The 22,301-nt window shown below is 32.6% G+C and overlaps 2 protein-coding genes across 2 annotated transcripts; both read left to right on the forward strand.

Moving 5' to 3' along the window:
- Window positions 1–8,379: 8,379 nt before the first annotated feature.
- On the forward strand, window positions 8,380–9,585 carry LOC126892073 (uncharacterized). The gene is made up of 2 exons (XM_050661505.1): window positions 8,380–9,262; window positions 9,423–9,585. Exon 1 carries the CDS (start codon window positions 8,388–8,390, stop codon window positions 9,090–9,092), a length of 705 nt encoding a protein of 234 aa, XP_050517462.1. The 5' UTR covers window positions 8,380–8,387; the 3' UTR covers window positions 9,093–9,262; window positions 9,423–9,585.
- A 7,681-nt stretch (window positions 9,586–17,266) lies between these two features.
- On the forward strand, window positions 17,267–19,604 carry LOC126892070 (52 kDa repressor of the inhibitor of the protein kinase-like). Its single transcript, XM_050661503.1, has 2 exons — window positions 17,267–18,365; window positions 19,327–19,604. Exons 1-2 carry the CDS (start codon window positions 17,309–17,311, stop codon window positions 19,509–19,511), a joined length of 1,242 nt encoding a protein of 413 aa, XP_050517460.1. The 5' UTR covers window positions 17,267–17,308; the 3' UTR covers window positions 19,512–19,604.
- The last annotated feature ends 2,697 nt before the right edge of the window (window positions 19,605–22,301 follow it).

A 22,301-nucleotide genomic window follows, 5' to 3' on the forward strand; every position in this document is an offset into this window, starting at 1 on the left:
AATAATTTTTTAAAATCAGTATACACTAACAAGCTCAATTACGTGTTGTCAAACAACTTAAATTTATCTAAAACAATATCAACAGTAACCCTCAATACTGGAGACATACTAATTTCATTAGATATAACTAATCTGCTTACTAATATCCCCATACAAGAACTTATTAATATCATAGCCCTAGACCTCTGGAATGACGGCTACACTCCAGGCCAAATTATTGAATACACGGAGCTTTTGAGTATCTGCCTGAGTCAAAACTTTTTTAATTTTAACAACATTACATATGTTCAACCAGATGGACTCGCAATGGGTTCCCCATTATCACCAATATTAGCCGACATTTTCTTGAATGATCTTGAATCTGATAAAATAATGAAGAATAACCAATTTACGGATTATATTAAATTCTATACAAGATACGTAGATGATACTTTAATAATTTGGAGTGGAACAACTGATATGCTACATGACTTTTTAGAGTATCTTAACACTCTCCATCACTCAATTAAATTCACATTGGAGATTCACGATTGTTCAAAAAGGCTTAATTTTTTAGATTTGACTTTAACCATTAAAAATAACACGATTGACTTTGAGATTTACAGAAAGCCAACTCATACCGGTACTGTCATCCCAGCTGATTCACATCATCCGGTGCAACATAAGCTAGCTGCCTTTTACAGCTATATCAACCGCCTGATTTCAATCCCACTAACACCAACTTCTTTTAATAAAGAACTTAAAATAATACAACAAATTGCAGTAAATAATGGGTATCCCATTGATTTGATTAATAAAATCTTACATAAAAAAACAAATAGGCTATTAGAGCACCAAGTCTATATGCAATCGACAGATCAACAAATTGAAGAGAAACCATATAGATCTCTCACATACGTAGGTGGTTTTTCATATAAATTAGCTAATCTTTTTAAAAACTACTGCAACATCTCATTTAGAACAAAAATGAACTTAGGGTTGGCTTTCCTGAATAACAAGGACAATCGTGATAGACTCGAATATAGCGGAATTTACAGATTAAACTGCCATACCTGCACCGCATCCTACGTAGGTAGAACGTTTAGGTCATTTAACATCAGATTAAAGGAACACCTTCGTTACATAGATCGCCCTTCATCCGGCCAATCACATTTTTCCCAGCATATCCTTCGCTCTAACCATACATTCGATCCACAGACAGGTCTCTCCATTCTTCATACTTGCAATAAAGGCTTCTTATTGAACAATCTAGAACATTTGGAAATTTTAAGATCAAAAAATAACCCCCAAGTACAAACTTTAAATGCACAGTTGGAATTAGATTACATTCCAGCATACTCGGTTCTACTATAAACTTTATGAACAATTAGAGATTTAGCATCAAATAATAGTCCTCAGAATAAACTTTAAATATAACCAAGCTGTAATTACATTACATCTAAGCATACCCGGTTCAGACATAAACTTTCACAATAGCTATTGACTATATTACTTAAACGCTGTTCAAAAATATAATTTTTGAAAATAATTTTTAAAAATATTTTCTTTAAAGTTTATGTTGTCTTGTTACCAAAATTTTTAGAACTGAGATTAGTTGAACCAAAAATATTTGTATATTACACTTTAATTTAATCAATTTCCTATCAACAAAAAAAAATTTACTTACCCAATATTGCATTTCTTATTCCACCAAATAGCATAAATTTAATACTTGAACCAAACTTGGTAAGTGAAATGGTACTCTATGCATTATACAAATGACCACGTGGCCAACCAAATTAGATCGATCTGTAGCTTCTAAATTTCTTTAAGTTTGTACATCCAATAATTTCTTAACATCAACCGGATGAGACACACATGCTGAGCATTGGACATTTAACTCAATTATCCATAGATATCTACAAACTATTATTAAATTAGACCAAAAGCCTTTGTATGGTAGCTTAATCTGTAATGACCTTGTTGCGAGCCAGATGGTTGAATTAACAAAAAATTTGAGGCAGAGCTTGACCAGACTTATATTTAAGACATAATTAGATGAAATGAAAACCAAATAGGTTACGGGAATTTCTTTTTAAGCATAAAATACCCTCATTCAGGCTGTATGAACACAATTTATAACTTAATCGCTAAACACGTGTTTAATCAAAATTCAAAAATTTTCTAAAATCTACTACAATTTTGCTAATATTTCAACTTACCATTTTGCTTGTAATATGAACTCAATTGCCAGGGTTTATCAAATGAGGAACAACCCCCTTTTGAAACCGATTTTTAGATAACTTTTGTTCCCCACTATTGCCCCCCCCCTTCATTTCCGCTTCAATACAGGTGTTACAAATTTTGCCAACTTTATCATATAACATAAAATAATTTGACAGATATAGGATACCAACCACAGTTGTGTGTTGGAGTTTCCGGAAGAAATTTAAATTTATTTCGAGTAACTTTTAGTTTTTAGTTATACATTAGCAATTCATATTCAAATAAACCAATCTGATTTTTTGAATATTTCAACCATAACATTATTTCCACAACTTGTTCCTCATTTGAATATCAACCTCATTACTGCTAAACATTTGTAATTTCTGCCTTAATCGTAGTTAAGTTTCGTTAATGTAAAAATTTTTAATAAGATTTGAATTGTAGTTCATCATTGTAGTACAAAATTGTATTAGATCCGGCCAATATCATATTATCAATATTTTTATATTTCCATATTTCATAGAAATATTTTCGAAAATCACTTCATTTTATAATAGCTAAGCAGGCAACTCTCACTACATCTTAGGAGAAGTAGAATTATGACATTGACTTAAAGTCACTCTCAATGACAGTGACATGCAGTGACATTGGCACCTCATAAAGAACTCAGAGGAATTTTTTGATAATTTAAAATCAAAAAGAAATATAATAAGATGTAGTGCTTAACAATCACTTTCCTTTTCAAAATTCCAAACTCCTGTTTGTCTATCCTATGTGTTTGTTCAAAAGTTTTGTTATGTGTTGTTTATCAAAGTTAAAAAAACAAAAGAAACCTTTTTTACCAATAAAGAAACCATCAATGCAACAATAAAGGTAATGTTTCACCATAAATTTTTTTAAATTAAAGTAAATTTTGATATACACAACTATTCATTAAACTAAACAAATATTTCTATACAATAGGAAAAAAGTTTTTACATAGCTTTTTTCATCATTCATTTATTATTAAAATTTTTTTCTACATTTTCACTTTTTTAAACTTCTTAGTGATATTCCATAGTTTTTCATTATAATATAGATAATTATAACTTCACATTACAATTGGTTTAATTTAATTTAATTTAATTTACTTACTGCATTACCTTAACACAGCTTCAACTCTGAGTCAGTTATGAATGATTTTAAATTTTGACTAATTTTGACAATTTTAATATTTTTTTTAAATATAAAAAAGTTTTAACAAATTACTACTGTTCAATTTTATATTCAACTACAATTTTTTAAACAGAGAAAATAAATATTCACAAACAGATCATATTTATTACACAAACGAACAATTTTTCTTAAAGTCGCACACCCAACACAACATCTAACTATCAAATAATAAAAGCTACATTTATAAATAAGATAACATCACCATAGATATAATTAAAATAACATTACTATATATAACTAACAAATTGGATTATCGGTTTAATGTCGTATTTTCCTACTAAACCCTTCAAGACCCCATCGATGTCTAGTTAATATATTACATTGAAATCTTTCCCTTCACCAACCATCCCTCTAGCAAGGTGCATGAAAAGTATGATATTGAATACTACTACTTTTTCCCTTATACCGGAAAGTAAGTATATATCTTATACTTGACATACTATAGTTTGCCGCTGCACATGGATGCGTGCATGTTTGTGAGTATGAGGATTGTACACCATGCGCGCGTACATGGGGGTATTCATGTGCATGCTTTGACAGATGTACTTTGATATTGGCTGTATCATTAAAAATTTATTCAAACCAGACCACTTAACTAACTCTGGTTTTTTGTTTTGTAGCATTTGATTTTACTTTAACCGGACCTGATGATGCTGTATAAATTGTTAACAGCGAAACCGGTCGTCAGTAGTAAAATAAATTGTTTGTGAGAACGTCTCTCTTTTCTTTACTACACTAGTATGGACTCACACATGCAACACATTCATTATTTAAATATTTTTTATTTATCGTCAAACCTTAAAATCGTCACTTCGGTAACTGTCCTACAGTCACAATTTGTAGTTTAAACCCAAATATATGTAACACTTTTTGACGTATATACCTTTTAGAGTCATTTTTATAGAAAATAAATATTTAACTTTTTAGTTAAATATAAAAAAATTAGTTCTTACCAATAAAAATATTGTAGATTAGAAAGTTATGTCCCAGACCTCTCGCATCATTTCGGTAACACAACTTTTATGCGAAGAAATCTACAATACCGACTTAACTTGTTGTTTATATCTTTCGAGTTCCATGTTCGCGCGTAGCGTATGTGTGAGTTAGTGGCAGTGGTTTTTAAGTAATATGGTAAGTTTTTTTTAATAAATTAATGAATGACTGATTTTTTCGGCGTATACTTATTATTGACCATTTCGGTAACTACTTTTTCATCGAAGTTTTTGCCTCAGATAAGCAATATAATGTATTTTTCTTTTTAAAAAATAGGACATGTTTAATAACCTCAAAAATTTTAATAATCTAAGTTACTCCTAGAGGGAGCTAAATTACGAAATGTAAGATTTCGTCATTTCGGCAACATTTTTAAAAGTAATATTGTGTTACCGAAATGATATTTTGTTACAGAAATGATTAGTTTCTTTTTATTTATAGATGATGGACAGCGAAAAATTAAAATGTTTAAAAGAAAAATTAACACAAGATAGAAAAAATTCCTACGAATTAAATTTAAAAAATAAAGAAGAAAAGAAAAGAAGAAGAAAAAAAATAAAAATAAAACTGTTTTAAATCCTAAAAAGTCCGAACTTTTTGAAGAAGATAGGATGACTAAGCCTTCAACTTCAAATGGATATTCTTCGGCCCAAACTAGCATCTCCAAGCCTAAAATTCGAGTCAATTTCAAGTTCGAACAGAATAAACGTAATGTCGAGCCGAAAAAAACATTGAAACTTGAACTGAAAAAAAAAAGTAAATAATATCCACGACAATAATAATGATAAAACAGCGCAAGCAAAGATAAAAAAGAGTACTTGCAGAATGATAGAACACCAACGAAAATAAAAATTAAAAAGAGGAAATGTAACGAAAAGATGAAAGAAGAAGTAAGAAAAAGAGTTCAGAAACATAGAATGAAATTAACAGAGCAGCAACTTGAAGAAAAAAGAAGAAAAGATCGAGAGCGATACAAAAAAAAGGAAAGAAGGACAAGTTAAGTTTATAAAAGACTTGACACCACGACATCAAAGAATAAAAAGAAAGGAATGGAGTAAAAACAGCAAAAGATATAGAGAGAAGGAAAAAATGAAAGGTGAAACCGAAAGATTTGCTAGAGATAATTCACTCGCAACAAGTGAAGATGAAGTTACAATTGAAAATCAGGACGACCCATTTCATGAGGATCTTGCGGAAAATTTAGATGTTATGGATGTTGTCAAAAAGAAAAACACACCTTCAAGGCAAAAAAATGTTAGCCGACAAATAGTGAAAAAAGAAAAATCTTCATGTTATAGAAAATTAAAAAAGGCAGAATTAAAAATTAGAGACCTAACCAAACAGTGAGCAAGAGATCGAAAAAGGTTACAAAGGGAGAAATCTAAATTTAAACAATTTTTAAAACAAAAAAAAAAGAAAAAGAATCTCCTGAAACAAGGGTGACTAAATTGATAGCTGATAGGAAGTTCCAGATAAAATCAAAAGAAAGTTAGTTTTTGGGGAAGTTATTAAAGATCAATTAGAAGAAAACGCCAAAATGTTAAAAAATCACAAAGCTAAGAATACGTTATCGACTGTGTCTGGAAGCATAATAAATAAATATCGTTTAAGGGGCGAGACTTCAAAAATACTTTCGTACAGAATGCATCGCAAATTCATTAATAATTCCCAATGCGAAAGAAAAAAACGTAACCATGCAGTTATCCAAAAGTTATCAAAATCAGTTCAACTTTTTTTAGAAAGGGATGAAAACTCAAAAATGTGTCCAGGAAAAAAGGATTATATAACTAAAAATAAAGTTAAAAAACAAAAACGTATTATGTTGGATTCTCTTTGCAACTTACACAAAAAATATTTAGCAACTGAATTCGCATTTCAAGTTTCCAGAACAACTTTTTGTAGATTTAGACCTTTTTGGGTAGTCGCTCCAAAGCAAAGTGATAGAGAAACTTGCGCTTGCTCAAAGCATTCAAATGTAGAAATGATATGTGCATCACTGTATAATGCTAAAACTATACCAACTAAGAAACCGGACGAAATTTTGAAAGCTATGGTTTGTGATGAAAAAGATAATAGATTGCATGCTGCGCAATTGTCCTAGATGCAAAGAAAGAACAATTCCTGTAAAAAGCGAAGTAAATGAAAATTTAAACAAAATCATAACATACGCAGTGTGGGAATCAAAAGCCGAAAAAAGGGAAATCAAAGGAGAGTTTAATGATGTTCGCAAAACAGTAAAAATTCAAAAAAATGATATTGTTAAAAACATTTTGAAGATTTTACAGGTTCAATTTACGCCGTACATGAAGCATGTTTTTTTTTATGCGACACCAGCAGAAAGAATTGCAAAGACTAAAACAGTTCTTGCAACCAAATGAACTTTTACTACAAATTGATTTTTCAGAAAATTATGTTAGTCCAGACAGCCACTGCGCATCCGCTAGGAAAAATATTCTAATTCGGATTTTTTGCACAATCTTACTCAAAAAGGACTACTTTTAACAAATTTGCATGTTGCCAGGGCCAAAAGGTGGTCAAAAATTTTGTAAACGTTTTTTTTTGTTTTTTTTCCTAAAATTATTTTTTTTTAACGGAAAAAGGTTTTTTTAGGTTTTTTGGATCATTTCAAACAGAAAAGGTCTTCAGTGACTTTTTTCTAAAAATGATAGTTTTTGACATATAAGCGATTAAAAATTGATTGCAAAATCGGCCATTTTTAACCCTCAAAAACTATGTGAAAAACTGAAAATTTGTATGTTGCCAAGGTAGGTATATATTCTTTAAACATCGATTGATGAAATCCCGAAGAGTTTTTTGCAATACAATATTCAAAACTCCTTTGTTTTTTAATTGCTAATCAAGCGTGCGCGACACTATTTTCCACCGACAGTATGGTGCAAATGAAAGGAATAAATTCGTTATTTCGTAAACCGGGGACTTTAAGGAAAAATCCCGAAACAGGTCGATTTTTATTTTTAAGTTATGATATTATGACATATATGGTATACTAGTGACGTCATCCATTTGGATGTGATGACGTAATCGATGATTTTTTAAATGAGAATAGGGGTCGTGTGCTAGCTCATTTGAAAGGTTCTTCAATTCTCTATTCAGTAGTATAAACATTTACATAATTATTTATACAGGGTGTCCAAAAAATTTTTATTAAATTAAATTATTTAACAAAAAAAGAAGTAGAAGGACACCCTGTATAAATAATTATGTAAATGTTTATATTACTGAATAGAGAATTGAAGAACCTTTCAAATGAGCTAGCACACGACCCCTATTCTCATTTAAAAAAATCATCGATTACGTCATCACATCCAGATGGATGACGTCACTAGTATACCATATATGCCATAATATCATAACTTAAAAATAAAAATCGACCTGTTTCGGGATTTTTCCTTAAAGTCGCCAGTTTACGAAATAACGAATTTATTCCTTTCATTTGCACCATACTGTCGGTGGAAAATAGTGTCGCGCACGCTTGATTAGCAATTAAAAAAAAAAAGGAGTTTTGAATATTGTATTGCGAAAAACTCTTCGGGATTTCATCAATCGATGTTTAAAGAACATCTACCTACCTTGGCAACATTCAAATTTTCAGTTTTTCACATAGTTTTTGAGGGTTAAAAATGGCCGATTTCGCAATTTTTCAATTTTTAATCGCTTATATGTCAAAAACTATCATTTTTAGAGAAAATTCACTAAAGACCTTTTCTGTTTGGAATGATCCAAAAAACCTAAAAAAACTTTTTTTCATGCAAAAAAATAATTTTAGGAAAAAAACAAAAAAAAACGTTTAAAAAATTTTTGACCACCTTTTGGTCCTGGCAACATGCAAATTTGTTAAAAGGAGTCCTTTTTGAGTAAGATTGTGCAAAAAAACCGAATTAGAATATTTTTCCTAGCGGATGCGCAATGGCTTTCTGGACTATGTTGCAAAATATGAAAGCGAAATCCAGTCAATGCACTTTGGTGCTTCAAAAAAGCAGATTTCACTACACACTGGTGTTTACTATTACAGAACAGAAAGTGATGCTCTTGTAAAATCTCAGAGCTTTTGTTCAGTCAGTGACAATCTAGATCATCAATCACACGCAATATGGGCCCACTTACATACCATTTTATTGGAGTTGCCTAACAGGTTTCCCAATATTACACAAGTACATTTTTTATCTGATGGTCCTACATCTCAGTATAAAAATAGAAATAACTGTTTCTTGATGTGCAAGAAAATTCCCCAGTATTTTAAAAATATTGAGTCAATTTCCTGGAATTATAGTGAAAGTGGCCATGGCAAGGGACCCATGGATGGTGTAGGAGGATCACTCAAACGAAAAGCTGATAGATTGGTGTTGCAAGGACAAGACATAATATGTGCAGGTGACTTTGTACATAAGCTTAAAGAAAGTTCGGTTAAAATTTGGGAAGTTTTGGAAGAAGAGATAAAAGACGCAAAACTTGAAATCCCAAATAATATTAGTCAAGTTCCAAATATTATGTCTATGCACCAAGTGACATGGAGCAAAAAATTTGCAGACAAACTATTTTTAAGAAAACTTAGCTGTTTTGCATGCAAATTTGATGAGCCCTGCATTCATTACAGTTTGAAGCCATCAGTGGTACTAATTGCTGCAAAAACCAAAAATATCCTTTTTATAAAATATTGAAATGTTATTTGCAAAAGTAGTTCTTCTTTTTCTTAATCACTATTTACCAGATTTTAAGAAACAGAAATTACAATCTGTTGGTGGAACCTCCAAACAAGAACAATATATTAGTCCCAATCTGACTTTGGCTTCAAAAAATTGTTCTGACATGGAACTCTCTAATGTCTCCAGTATCCTTTTTTAATAAGTTATATTTTTACTGCGTAGCAGTGTGCAAAATTATATCCTTAATAATTTGTCTTTAATTATTTATGTAATGAAAGTTTATTTAATAATACATTTTTGCATAACTAATATGAATACACTTTCCTTAACATTGTGTTGAAACAGATGTGTCGTCGTTTTCTTTAGATGAAGATGAAAAAAATACAATACCTAAAATTAAGATAATTTCAAATATTTTATTACAGACTTTTGAAAGGAATGTTAAAGAGACAAAAGGTCTTTGCTACGATTGTACTTTTAGTTTAAACATCCAAAATGAAGGACGCAAATGTTTAGACTGTAGCAGAACTTATCATCTTAAATGCATTGTTAAACATCACTTTAACAAAAATAGTGAAATATTTCTTTGCCCTACATGTTTTAGAAAATAAAATTAAACACAATAGTTATCTAATTCCCCATTTACGTTTGCGTTCCTTGTTTTGTTGTTCGTTTTTATCGCAATAAATACATAGTTATAAATGTGCGTTTTCTTTAAAATAGTATAAGGGTTATCATTTCGGAAACGTTGAGTCATTTCGTTAACGCCTGCAAAATAATTTTTTTAACATACATTTTTTAACTAAAACCAGAAAAAACATTATAGTTGTTAATTATAAATAAAGTATAAGCTAACAAGTTGAAAAAACACTACCATTAATTTCATTAGAGCAATTTAGAATAAAATAAAGTCAAATATATTGTGCATTTAAAAAAAAATTATTGCAACATAAGAAAAACAGTTTTAAACTTTAGCTACCACCTAAGATGACTTGTAGTAAAATACTATCATTTTAGGTTAGTTTTTAAAAAATATAAAATTTAAAAATGTATTTAGTCCTATTTATAGTGTGTTACCGAAATGACTATTTTTTTGCTGTTTCACACCAAAAAGAACGATTAAAAAATATCTATTACTAATTAAGCTCTGCTTTCATAAAATCATAAAACTTAGAGTATGTAAGAACTCAAAACAATAAAAAACATAACTTAATTACGAACTTTATTTTTTTAGTATTATAAAAGTCAAATTAACCATTTATATGAACAGTAACCTTAAACAGGAGCTTGAAACTCCGTATTAAAATTCCCGTTATTCTCGATCAACCATCTGCCGTACCGTTCAAGTTGACCCAGCCAAGTGCCAAAAATCTCTCGTCATTCAACGTCAACGAGGAGCCTCACGGAACGAGACTTACATGACAGCGTATGGTCTCTACTACCAACTGAAGAACTTGTACCAACTAATAGTTACTATGACGTCAGTCAAAGAATCATATTACTTAGATCTTATTGTTTTTAAGTATAACTTAATGACAAACCGTTATTAAAATTTAAATAAAATAACTATAAATATGATTAGAAGTTAACGGAATGTTACAGTAAGACGAAGTCTTAAAATGATACCGTAAAGTTGTAGTAGAATTGCTTACTGGAACTTCTGTCGTAAATGCTCGTTATTTATCCAATAAAAACAATAACAAATAGATCAAAAACAAAGAACAGAATTCCGAGTAGCTTTATGTTTTAAAATGGTTGCTTTTGAAAACAAAGGAAAATCCTTTAGACTTTCAACTGCAACGTCGACTAAAACACAGAAATGAAAAAAAGTACGTTGTGCTATACGCTATAAAAAAATATAAGGGTGCTAGTGCACGTTAAAAGCAAATGTGAAACTTGTGAGAGGAACATTTTTGTGCTGGAATGCTTTTTTGACAATCCTATTTGTAATAGAATTTTTTTTCTTTCTTTTATTACATACAATTTTTTGTTAAAATTTTTTTACTTATTTATAAAGGTTTTTTAAAAAATAGATAGTATGGTATAACTAGACCCAAACCCAGACATCCAAAGTGAAAGTTATCCTCCAACACCAAATTCTTCTATATGGTCCACATAATGTTCAGAAAAAAGTCACACCATTTTGAGCGTCGGGTTTGGGGGGGGGGGAGAGGGGAGATAAATCGGTAAATTCGTAGTTTTTTACGTTTTCCGTCAATATTTCTAAAACTATGCAGTTTAGCATGAACAACCTTCTATACAAAAATATTATATATAAAATTTGAAATAAAAAAGGTCCTATGCATAATCCTAAAATGAACGGTTCCAAAGTTACGGAGATAGTATATTATAATTGGTCCAAAAAAGGCCTAACCCAGATATCCAAATTAAAAAGTTACATCAATTCGAGCGTCCGGTGGGGGGGGGGGAGATGGGGGAGAAGTCGGTAAATTAGTAGTTGTTTTACGTTTTTCGTCAATATTTCTAAAACTATGCTTTAGCGTAAATTATGTTCTATACTCAAATTTTCTACATAAAATTTAAAACAAAAAAGGTTCAATACATAATTGTTATTAAATCAACGGTTCCAGAGTTGCGGAGGATGAAAATAGGAGGTTTTCGATACTTTTTATATTTTTTGGGCAATTTATAATATTATTACTGATGAAAGAAATTTTTTTGTAAATAAAATTTGCTATTTCAGTGGCCAATGTTATGTTAGTGATAAGCCCTTGAAGAAACGTCAACCTCACCACCCAAAATCATCATCAATTGTCCAAATAATATAAAAAGTATCGAAAACCCCCACTTTTCACCCTCCGTAACTCTGGAACCGTTGATTTTATAACAATTATGTATAGGACCTTTTTTGTTTTAAATTTTATGTAGAACATTTTTCTATAGAACATTGTTTACGCTAAAGCATAGTTTTAGAACTATTGACGAAAAACGTAAAAAAACTACTAACTAATTTACCGACTTCTCTCCAAATCTCCCCTCCCCCAAACCAGACGCTCAAAATGATGTAACCTTTTACTGAACAATATGTAGACCATATAGAACAATTTTACTTTGGATGTCTGGGTTAGGCGTTTTTTTGGACCAATTACACTATACTACCTCCGTAACATTGGAACCGTTTATTTTAGATGGATTATGCATAGGCCCTTTTTTATTTCAAATTTAATGTAGAATATTTTTGTATAGAAGGTTGTTCATGCTAAACCGCATAGTTTTAGAAATATTGACGAAAAACTTAAAAAACTACGAATTAACCGATTTTTCCCCCCTCTCCCCCCCAAACCCGACGCTCAAAATGGTGTGACTTTTTTCTGAACATTATGTGGACCATATAGAACAATTTGGTGTTGGAGGATAACTTTCACTTTGGATGTCTGGGTATGCCATTATTTGGATCAGTTTTGTCATACAAAGATTATTGTTACTGATTATTTGAAATTTGAATAATCAAGGTTGCCGTGTTACTATATGTGATAAATAGTAGAAAAACGGTATAGCTAATAAAATTTTTTAATTTCCTACTGCTAAGTATATTTTTATGCAGCCTCCGGCTACGTCAATTACCTACCCATATGAAATACAACGGTATTGCGCTCTTTGAATACACACATGGCTCAAACCAAAACTTTACATGTGTATCTAAAAGTATACACGCAGCTATTTTGACCCTCGCGTGTGTATACTTTTTTATACACACGGCGCGGCGGTCAAAGTGTTCAAGGACAATGGATTCATAATTCATGATAAAATAAAAACATTGATTATTTTGAAACGCTCCTTAACATATCTAACTCAGAATTAACCTATGCCCATAAATTGACCCAACATTTGAATGCAAGGGCATCCATGCGACAACGGGTACGTCCAGCAGTGCAAGTTCTATCCAATTCATTGGCAAAAGCCATAAAATATTGTGGAGAGAGTGGCCTTATGCCGAAAAATGCTTTTGGTAAGAAGCCTCTGATATCGTAAAACTGTTGAGAGTATGAGAGTAGGCAAGCACAAGAAAATGATTCCCTTTCAAAAAGGAATTTTACTTACAAGTAGATCACTGTCTCAAATGTACCACATTACGTGCCAGTAATGATCACCCCTGTCCTCTCGACTTTCGGTACAGACTTCGATGGTACATTCTAGGCAAAAATTCGTCAACAGTTTCACAAAAAATTGAAATACAACAGATTCTAATGAGGAGTGATTGTTGGATATTCTCAAGGACTCCTAGGGCGTAGCATCTGATCTAGAATCAAAAGAAGTTTGAGTGAAGCAGAATTTGTTGTACAACCTTGCAAAAATTGACGAGCCGCTCGAAACAAAAGAATATGCGGCAAGAGAAATTATGACAATTTCTTTTGTAGAACCAGATTATTCGCAAGAAAAATTTATCGATAACGAAATAGAGCAGCTAAAACCACTGGTTTAAAGGTGAAAGAAAAAGTGATTCTCAGAAATCACTGAAATATATAGCAGGATTTATAGCATACAAATTTCAAAATAAATACTCGTTGGATAACCGCATGAATAAACCGGCTACGATTGAGGCATTGGATGCCAATATTACTTGAGTCATTGCTCAAAAACCAATCGAAATGCTCGAACGCGTCATCGAGAATTGGAACTTCAGAATGGACCATCTTAACCGGAGTCACGATCAACATTTGAAAGAAATTGTCTTCAAAAAGTAATTATAAAGAAGGGTGTATGATAATAAAATTTTCAAATAAAATTCATTACCCCTAAATGAAGCACCCTTTAGTACCTAGTATGAAATAGATTTTTGAAATTATACTTTACCCCAGAAAAGTGGTGTTACAATTACTATTCGACGTTAATTAGTGGTGAAAGACGCGAACGGTGAAGACATGTTTTATTGGTGTTGTGATAAAAATAAATCTGAAAATTGTACACGAAGAGCAACCACCAAATTAATAAATCAAAATCATCATCTTAAAAAAGTCGGGGAACATAACCACGCGCCGCAGTCAAGTGCAATAGCTGTAACAACTGCTGTAAATAATTTAAAAGAAAATGCCAAAAAAAAAACAAATTATACAAAAGACCATAACAACAATAGTTCAGAGAAATAAGGCAAAAAAATATCATGTTGGTGACACATCCCCTCCAGGCCCAACCAAATTTTTTGAGTAGTATGGCCATCTATATAATAACCTATATGTTTCCTGCAGCCGATTTTGATGATATATATATATATTATATATATATATATATATATATATATATATATATATATATATATATATATATATATATATATATATATATATATATATATATATATATATATATATATATAGTTATAAACAAATGAAGATAAAAAAACGCTAAATTTTCGCTATTTTCGTCTATTACCACAAAGTAAAGCATTTTAAACAAATTTGACAGTAATAAACTTATAAATCATATTAAAAACTTCAATATGGCGTTAGCTGAATAGGTCTGTCCTTATTGGTTGCTTCTTCTTCTTCATGTACCATCTCCTCTAAGAAGGTTGGCAACCATCCCAGTGGCGGATCCAGAGGGGGGCGCGGGGGGCGCGCGCCCCCCCCCCCCCCTCAGTTAAAGAATGTTATAGCCTATACCATATTTTTAAGTTTAAACGAAAAATTTGATTTAGAAAAGTCGTTAACAACACAAGTTTAATAATGTTTTGATAGTATGATGATTTTAAAAACCACCAATGATGTATATTTCTCGCGGTAAGAGGTAACGGATAGTCATGTGATGAGCGATGCAGCGGTGTAAACGGGAGTTAACCAGCCGTCTGGACGCTGACGGTGACGACTGGCGGGTAGAGATGGAAAATACCGCTACTTTTCTGGTATTAGGTGACGGCGTTCCGTGACTCAGCTGTAATAGGTGACGGTATTATATTATTTTTGTCACCTATTACCTGACAGCAGGAGACTGCTATCCCCTCCCCAGCCCTTCGGTATTATGGGTCCTGTCTGAGTATTTCAGCATTATTTATACAAATACTAAAATAATAATAAATACATTTGATATTTTATCATTAATAAAAATGTAATTTTCAATCTGCTTTCAATCAGCTTTTAATAGGTAAACTAATTTAATACCTTATTCTAACCATAAATTGTGGCCGGTAAAATTGATATTTTTTAATCAATATAGTTTTATTTTTCAGTAAAAAGTATCCTTTTATAGTCTCTATACTCTTAAAAATAGTTAGGTAGTTTAGCGTGATTGGCCGTAAAGACAGACAGGAAGAAACCACTTCATCTTAATAATAGTATAGATCAATATTACAACTACTATGACAAATACCCATGAATACGGTGACAGAAAAGGGTGACAGCGAGACAGCGTCCTAATACCTCACCGCGATATTCGACGACGGCAGACGGAGACGGTTACAGAAATATTAGGGATATTGCCGTAACGTATTACCTTTGTCACGAATACCTGGTGGTAATAGGGTGACTTATCCTAATACGATATATAACGCCCATCTCTACTGGCGGGACGATCGCAGCGCGGCTGCGGTGCTGGTGCCTGCGGGGCGCTTGAGTACTAAGCTGGAAGCAGAGAGTAGCCTAGAAGCTGTCTGCCTAGTTTATTAGTAGTTCCTAGTGTTCCTAGTGTTTGTGTCCCGGTCCGTCATGAGCACAGTAGCTAATGCGTGATCGCAGCTTGTATCATACCAAAGTGTTTCAGCTAATTGCATAGTTGCGATATTTTTGTTAAGTGTGAGTTGTTTGTGATATTTGGTATACCGTTGGTGTTGGAAAATGGATCGTTTCTTAGTTAAAAAGAGAAGAATAAGTTATCAAGAGGAACAAGATGTTGAGGAACAGTCTGGTTTGTCTCCGTCTCATAACCTAATGCCAGTTGATGAACCTGCAGAGGATCAACAATCGACCTCGACATCGGTTGATAATGTAAATAGTTCTTCTCACGACATTGGTTATTATTTACAAAAACATTTCAAGTTCAAATGATCACTCAAAGTATATTATTTTAACTCAACACTGGACACCCGAAAAAAACTACCAATTCCCTACGTCTTCTCACATCAAAAGAGGACGTGAGGAGCTAAGGCGAGTGAATCATGGGCACTTCGAAAAATACCCCTGGTTGGTATTTTCCGAATTCAAACAAGGGCTATTTTGTAAATATTGTGCCGTTTTTTGCCACGGAAAGAAAGCTGGCGGTCAAAATACAGTGCCTTTGAGAAAGTTAGTATCCGAACCATTGAATAAATACGCAAAACTTTCTGGAAAAGATGGCGACATTGAGTCTCATAACTCTAATGAGTATCACAAGAAAGCTGAACTTGATTCGAAAAACTATATAAAAATCTTCGAAAATCCTGACCTTAAAATAGTAAATAGGTTGGATCAAAACAGAAAAGAACAGGTGGCACAAAACCGTTTAAGACTGGTGCCGATAATCAAAACTATATTGTTACATGGCAAGCAAAACATTCCACTGAGGGGACATCGTGATGATGGAAATTTGATGGAAAGTGCAGACAATCCCGTGGAGAATGATGGTAATTTTAGAACACTGTTAAGGCTGATTCACATTATAGCTCAGGTCACGGTACGCTCACGCTCAGCTCAAGGTTCGGTCAACTATTCTTACACGCATTTTAATCATGCTATCCGCACTAAACACGACGGTCAAGTTCCGTCCCTTTTTTTGGACCGCGTGGTTTCTCCGAGAGAATATTTTGATCGTGGCTTGAGCTGACCGTGAGCGGAGCGTGACTTGAGCTATAATGTGAATCAGCCTTTACGGTTCAGAATTGACAGTGGTGACACTCAACTTGCAGAACACTTGAAATCCAGTGGTGCCAATGCTACGTACATAAGCAAAACTACGGCCAATGATTTGATTAACTTTGTGGCGAGGAAATTTTAGATGAAATAAAACAACGAGTTTCAAAGGTAAAGTTTTATTCAATTTTGTTTGACGAAACGACTGATGCATCTCATACTTCCCAGCTAAGCCTCTCTCTGCGTTATGTATATAAAGATGTCATAAGAGAAGATTTTGTTGGCTTTATTGATCTTCATAAAGCCAACTACTCTCATGTTGATGTTGATCCCGAAGTGGAACCTGTTATAACAGGGGAAATCCTAGGTCAGACGGTGGTGAATTTTATGATATTTTTGGGGATAAACACGAATAATTGTGTTGGAATAAGTTGTGATGGCTGTTCCGTCAACATGTCTGAAATGCGGGGTGCGGTTACAGAGATACAAAAGGTGGCGACCAATAGCATTATGTGTGGGTGTAAAAACCATGCATTGAACTTAAGCATATCCAAATGTAATAAGGTCCAACACGTAAGAAATGCTCTAGGAACCATCAAAGAAGTAACAAGCTTTTTCAACTCATCAGGAAAAAGAAATTCAGTTTTGAAAAAGGTGTTGGGACATCAGATGAGAGGCTATTGTGAGACGCGTTGGGTAGAGCGTCACGAGGCTGTTTTAGAATTCACAGAAGACATGCCTAAAATTGCGGAAGCTCTCAAATGCATATCACAGTGGAGGGACAGCACAACGTCAAGTAAAGCCCGCGCTCTGTTGTGCTCAATTTCAACTTGTGATTTTATCATCACAATGCATTGCCTGAGTGACACAGCAGATGTTACATGTGGTCTTAGTAAATATCTACAAACAGAAGCTATAGATGTATGCTCAGCCAAAAGTAAAATTGACAATATGATGAAAACCATTCAGAATAAAAGAGACAAGACCAACGAATTCTTCCTTTTAATTTTCAGTAGTGCTGAAAAAACCATGGACGCGATGGATGTACAAATGCGTGTCCCCAGAATTGTACGGAAGCAAGTTAATAGGCCCAACTACACACTATTAACAGGTGACAACCAACGATCACAAGTTTCAAAGTATTGGGAAACTGCTGTTTACATACCGATTCTAGACAATCTCATAACTGATTTGACAAGCAGATTTTCAGACGAGTCTTTGGATTGCTACAAGCTAAACATTTTAGTTCCATCAACGTTAGATTCCGTGTCAAATGTGAAATCCAGCTTTGAAAGTATTTGTGATAAATACTCTTCTGTATTGTCAATTAAAAAGGAAACAATGCTAATGAAGATTTTGAATGAGATTTGCTCCCTAAAGAACATGGTTAACTACAACGTCTTCAAAGAAATCAGTACCCCTATGACGTGTTTTCAAAATCTTGATGAGCACAACTACCCTATTTTGAAGTCTTTGGTGCAGATCCTGCTTACTTTACCAATATCAATAGGTGAGTAAAACATTGGCATGATAAATAAATTAGAGATATATAGGTTATATTTACCTTAATCGTCGATACAGTTCTTCAGTTTACATTTGTGCTATGTATACATTTCGAAGTATTAATTATTACTTCATCATCACAGGCTTTTGGCTTTTATTACGTCATATGTTTAGTAAAATTTCTAGAGTTAAAATCACAAGGTTAACAATTTTTGTTTACTAAAATTAATCGATGATGACTTATCCCCAAACCAGCAGAGGCGCAACCTATAAAAATTATAAAACTAGCTGACCAATTGTGTCACAAATAATATTTAAACAATTACCATAAAATATTTAAATTTTAGACAAAATAACATTGGAATGGTTATCAATATTCATCCTGTTTGCCCCTTTGGATTTATATGACAAGTAATATGGTAAACTTACCTTTCCGTCAACATCCAAAAATTGTTGCTTTTTGTTGTTACATGTTTCGATGGATGCCGATCATCGTCAGGACACAGTATATAACACTCATTAAAGTTAAAATTAAAAACACAAAACATTGAAAACATTTAAAAAACGGACGATTAAAATATTTATAATGTAAATGTAGGCCTACAATGATTAACGTACCGTACCGCGGCAAGACTGGCAGACGACTCAAGCGGCAAGACTGGGAGTCGTCTGCCAGTCTTGCCGCGGTACGGTTCGTTAATCATTATTGTAGGCCTACATTATAAATATTTTAATCGTCCGTTTTTTAAATGTTTTCAATGTTTGTGTTTTTAATTTTAACTTTAATGAGTGTTATATACTGTGTCTGACGATGATGGGCATCCACCGAAACATGTAACAAAAAGCAACAATTTTTGGATTTGATGGAAAGGTAAGTTTACCATATTACTTGGAATGGTTATACTGTACTTTTAACTGCATTGCAATATCATAACTACAATGTTTCTTAAAAAGGGTTTCTATTTTAGCAACAGCAGAGAGATCATTTTCTACGCTGAGGCGATTGAAAAGCTGGATGAGGACCAGAATGACCGAAGACCGCCTGACCGGACTGGCTCTCATGAATGTTCACAGGGATATAGAAGTGGACATCAATAAAATTATCGATCGGTATTCCAGCAAGAAGAATAGAAAACTGGATTTTGTAATTTAAGGGAAAACAACGTAGTTTTTGTTAAGCCAAAGTATTTTTGTTTTGTTTTATAATTTACTTCTAATGTCAGTAATTAAATCATACTAAACATAATGTTAGTTAATCATTTTGCAACCTTCTTTTATACAGTATATTAATACCTTGTGTCTTATAAAAACGTAATCTTGATATTTGAAAAATATTTTTAAATAATGAAACATAAAAAAAGTGTTTTTTGCTTGTTACATTTTTTAATAGTTCAAATGGAATGACTATAAGCCACTCTTAAAGTATTTAAGTAGGATGAGTTTCCAGTCTAAATGTACCACAGGACTACAGTGTCTACTACCAGTCACTACACGTATCATCCTAAATCATTTCTATCTGCTAGAGTAGAGAGTTGAAAATAGCTGAGTTTATTTGTCAATTTCAAGGTTATTTTTTTGTAAACGCAGTGTGAACAGAGTAAAAAAATGTGTTTTAAAACGTCAATTTTCAAAACTCAAAAAAGGGTATTCCATACCCCCCAAACCCCCCGGTATTGGGCCCATGTTGACAAGGTTACGCCCCCCCCCCCCTCAAGAAATCTCTGGATCCGCCCCTGCAACCATCACGGCAAATTTGGTTGGCTTAGAAAATTGCAAAATAAGTCATAAATTTTGAGTTTATATAAATATTCATAACTTATGTAAAAATTAGATTAGAAACTTCTTATTACACGGAGTGCTGACACTTGTGGTGCGTAAATTATATCCTAAATTTTAAAGCAATTGGTCAACTAGTTTAAAAGTTATTTAATTTGTTTTGTTCCCTAGGAGGTCCCATAGGTCCTGAAGAGGCTGTACTGGGCTCCTGGGACTCTTTTCTCTCCTGTGAAGATGATCGAGAAGTGTTACGTGTGTCAACCATTTTATCAAAATTTATTTCTCGTGTGTGAAGAGTATTGGTAATCTTACACAAGAAGAGAAAGGGGTCAGTGTGTGATTTCTTGCTCTAGTAAAGGCAAGAAGAAAATATCACTGGTTCCCGTATATGTGTGAGGTCTAAGTGTTTAGTCTACGTGTGTAGAAATATCACTCTGACCTCAGAGAAACAGAAATAAAATAATATTTATATATTTGCACTATAAAATGGCATGAATAAGACACTACAAGTGCTTAACCTTCGAAGAGGAGTTCCACAGTGTTAGTGTCTTCAAAATAAATAAAAGACACAGAAAAATGTCTAAGTGTTTCCTTAACTTACGGAAGGAACCTTAGTAAGATAAAGAAATAATATGTCATAGAAATATCTAAGTGTTTACGGATGTAGACGACTTAGGAAAAATGCGACAATAAAATGGCAAATAATTCTAAGTGTTTTCCTTGACTTACGGAAGGAATTAACTTAGTAAAAAAATATAAAACATATATCAAATAATATGAAATGGGAAAATATTTCAAGTGCGTGACCCACGAAAGGAATTCCACTCGAAGATATTTTCAAATAATAAATCAGAAATAAAATGCACTATAAAATGGCAAGAATTCTAAGTTTTTCCTTGACTTACGGAAGGAATTAACTTAGTAAACAAAATATAAACATATATCAAACAATATGAATTGGGAAAATATTTCAAGTGTGTGACCCACGAAAGGAATTTCACTCTAAGATATTTTCAAACAGTAAATCTGAAAATAAGATGTAACAATAAAATGGCATAAAATATGTGCCTTCTCAGCGCTTGGTCTGCAAGCAGAGATACCGCTGGAATGACACAACAAATAAGCAAATAATAAAATATCAACAATATTCAGTTTTCTCACATTAATTATAGCAAGGAAAGAAATAAAAGGCAGATTCAAGGTATAATACTACCCCGAGCCCAAGAGTCTTTGATACTACGAGAGCAATCTCTGACTGAAGAAATATAGAAAATCCACCTCCTTTTATATCCAATATTCCCTTTGTTTTAGGGATTATGACGTAGGAGATGGATTTTCCCAAGCGGTTGAACCAATCGCGTTGCGCGATTTTGGTCAGAGATGCTCTCCGCGCGCTGATTGGTCCGCGACTGACTAGCGCTTGAGGACAGTTTATCCCAAACTATTTTTTTTGCAACACTATAAGTCAGAAAATGATAAAGTTACAGTAACATTTTTGATATATTATGAAAGAAGAAGATTCATACTATTAATTTATTTAAAAAAAATGACAAGAAGTACTTTTAAATGTTGCAAAATTATTTTGCAAAAGCATGTCGATTTTTTGCTTATAAACAATTAGAATAACTTTGTAACCATAACCCGTAGAAAAATTATTTTTTTATATTTAGAAAGCCTGAATTTTTATACAAATTAAAAAAGAAGAAAAAAATTCTCATATGACAATTAGAAACGAAGTTGGCCCCCCTCTTTTTTTAACTCACAGCAGATTTCTTTATAACAATTACGAAATTAAATCGGTCACATTTGAAAGAACATACTTCAAAGTTTTAATGTACCAATTATAAAAAATATATACTTTCAAATAAATCGTCCACAAAGCTTCAAAATGTGGCCTTATTTCAAAATATTTAAAAATTATGATTTTTGGAATTTATTTTCTGCATTCTGCAACACTATAATAATAATTGTACATACATAATACATACATACAATACAAAACAGGTATTAAGGAGTAGTAAAATAAACATAGATCAAGTACAGTCGGAAAAATGAAAGATTATCCATGAACGATCACACCAATCAAAATTGTTTGTTAAACGTTTGTTATACGCTCTGAGCTTCGCTGGTGTCGCTCCTAGCGCATTACTAATGCAACTTTCACAGG

The sequence above is a fragment of the Diabrotica virgifera genome, chromosome 9, assembly GCF_917563875.1.
Source record: "Diabrotica virgifera virgifera chromosome 9, PGI_DIABVI_V3a".
Lineage (NCBI taxonomy): Eukaryota > Metazoa > Arthropoda > Insecta > Coleoptera > Chrysomelidae > Diabrotica > Diabrotica virgifera.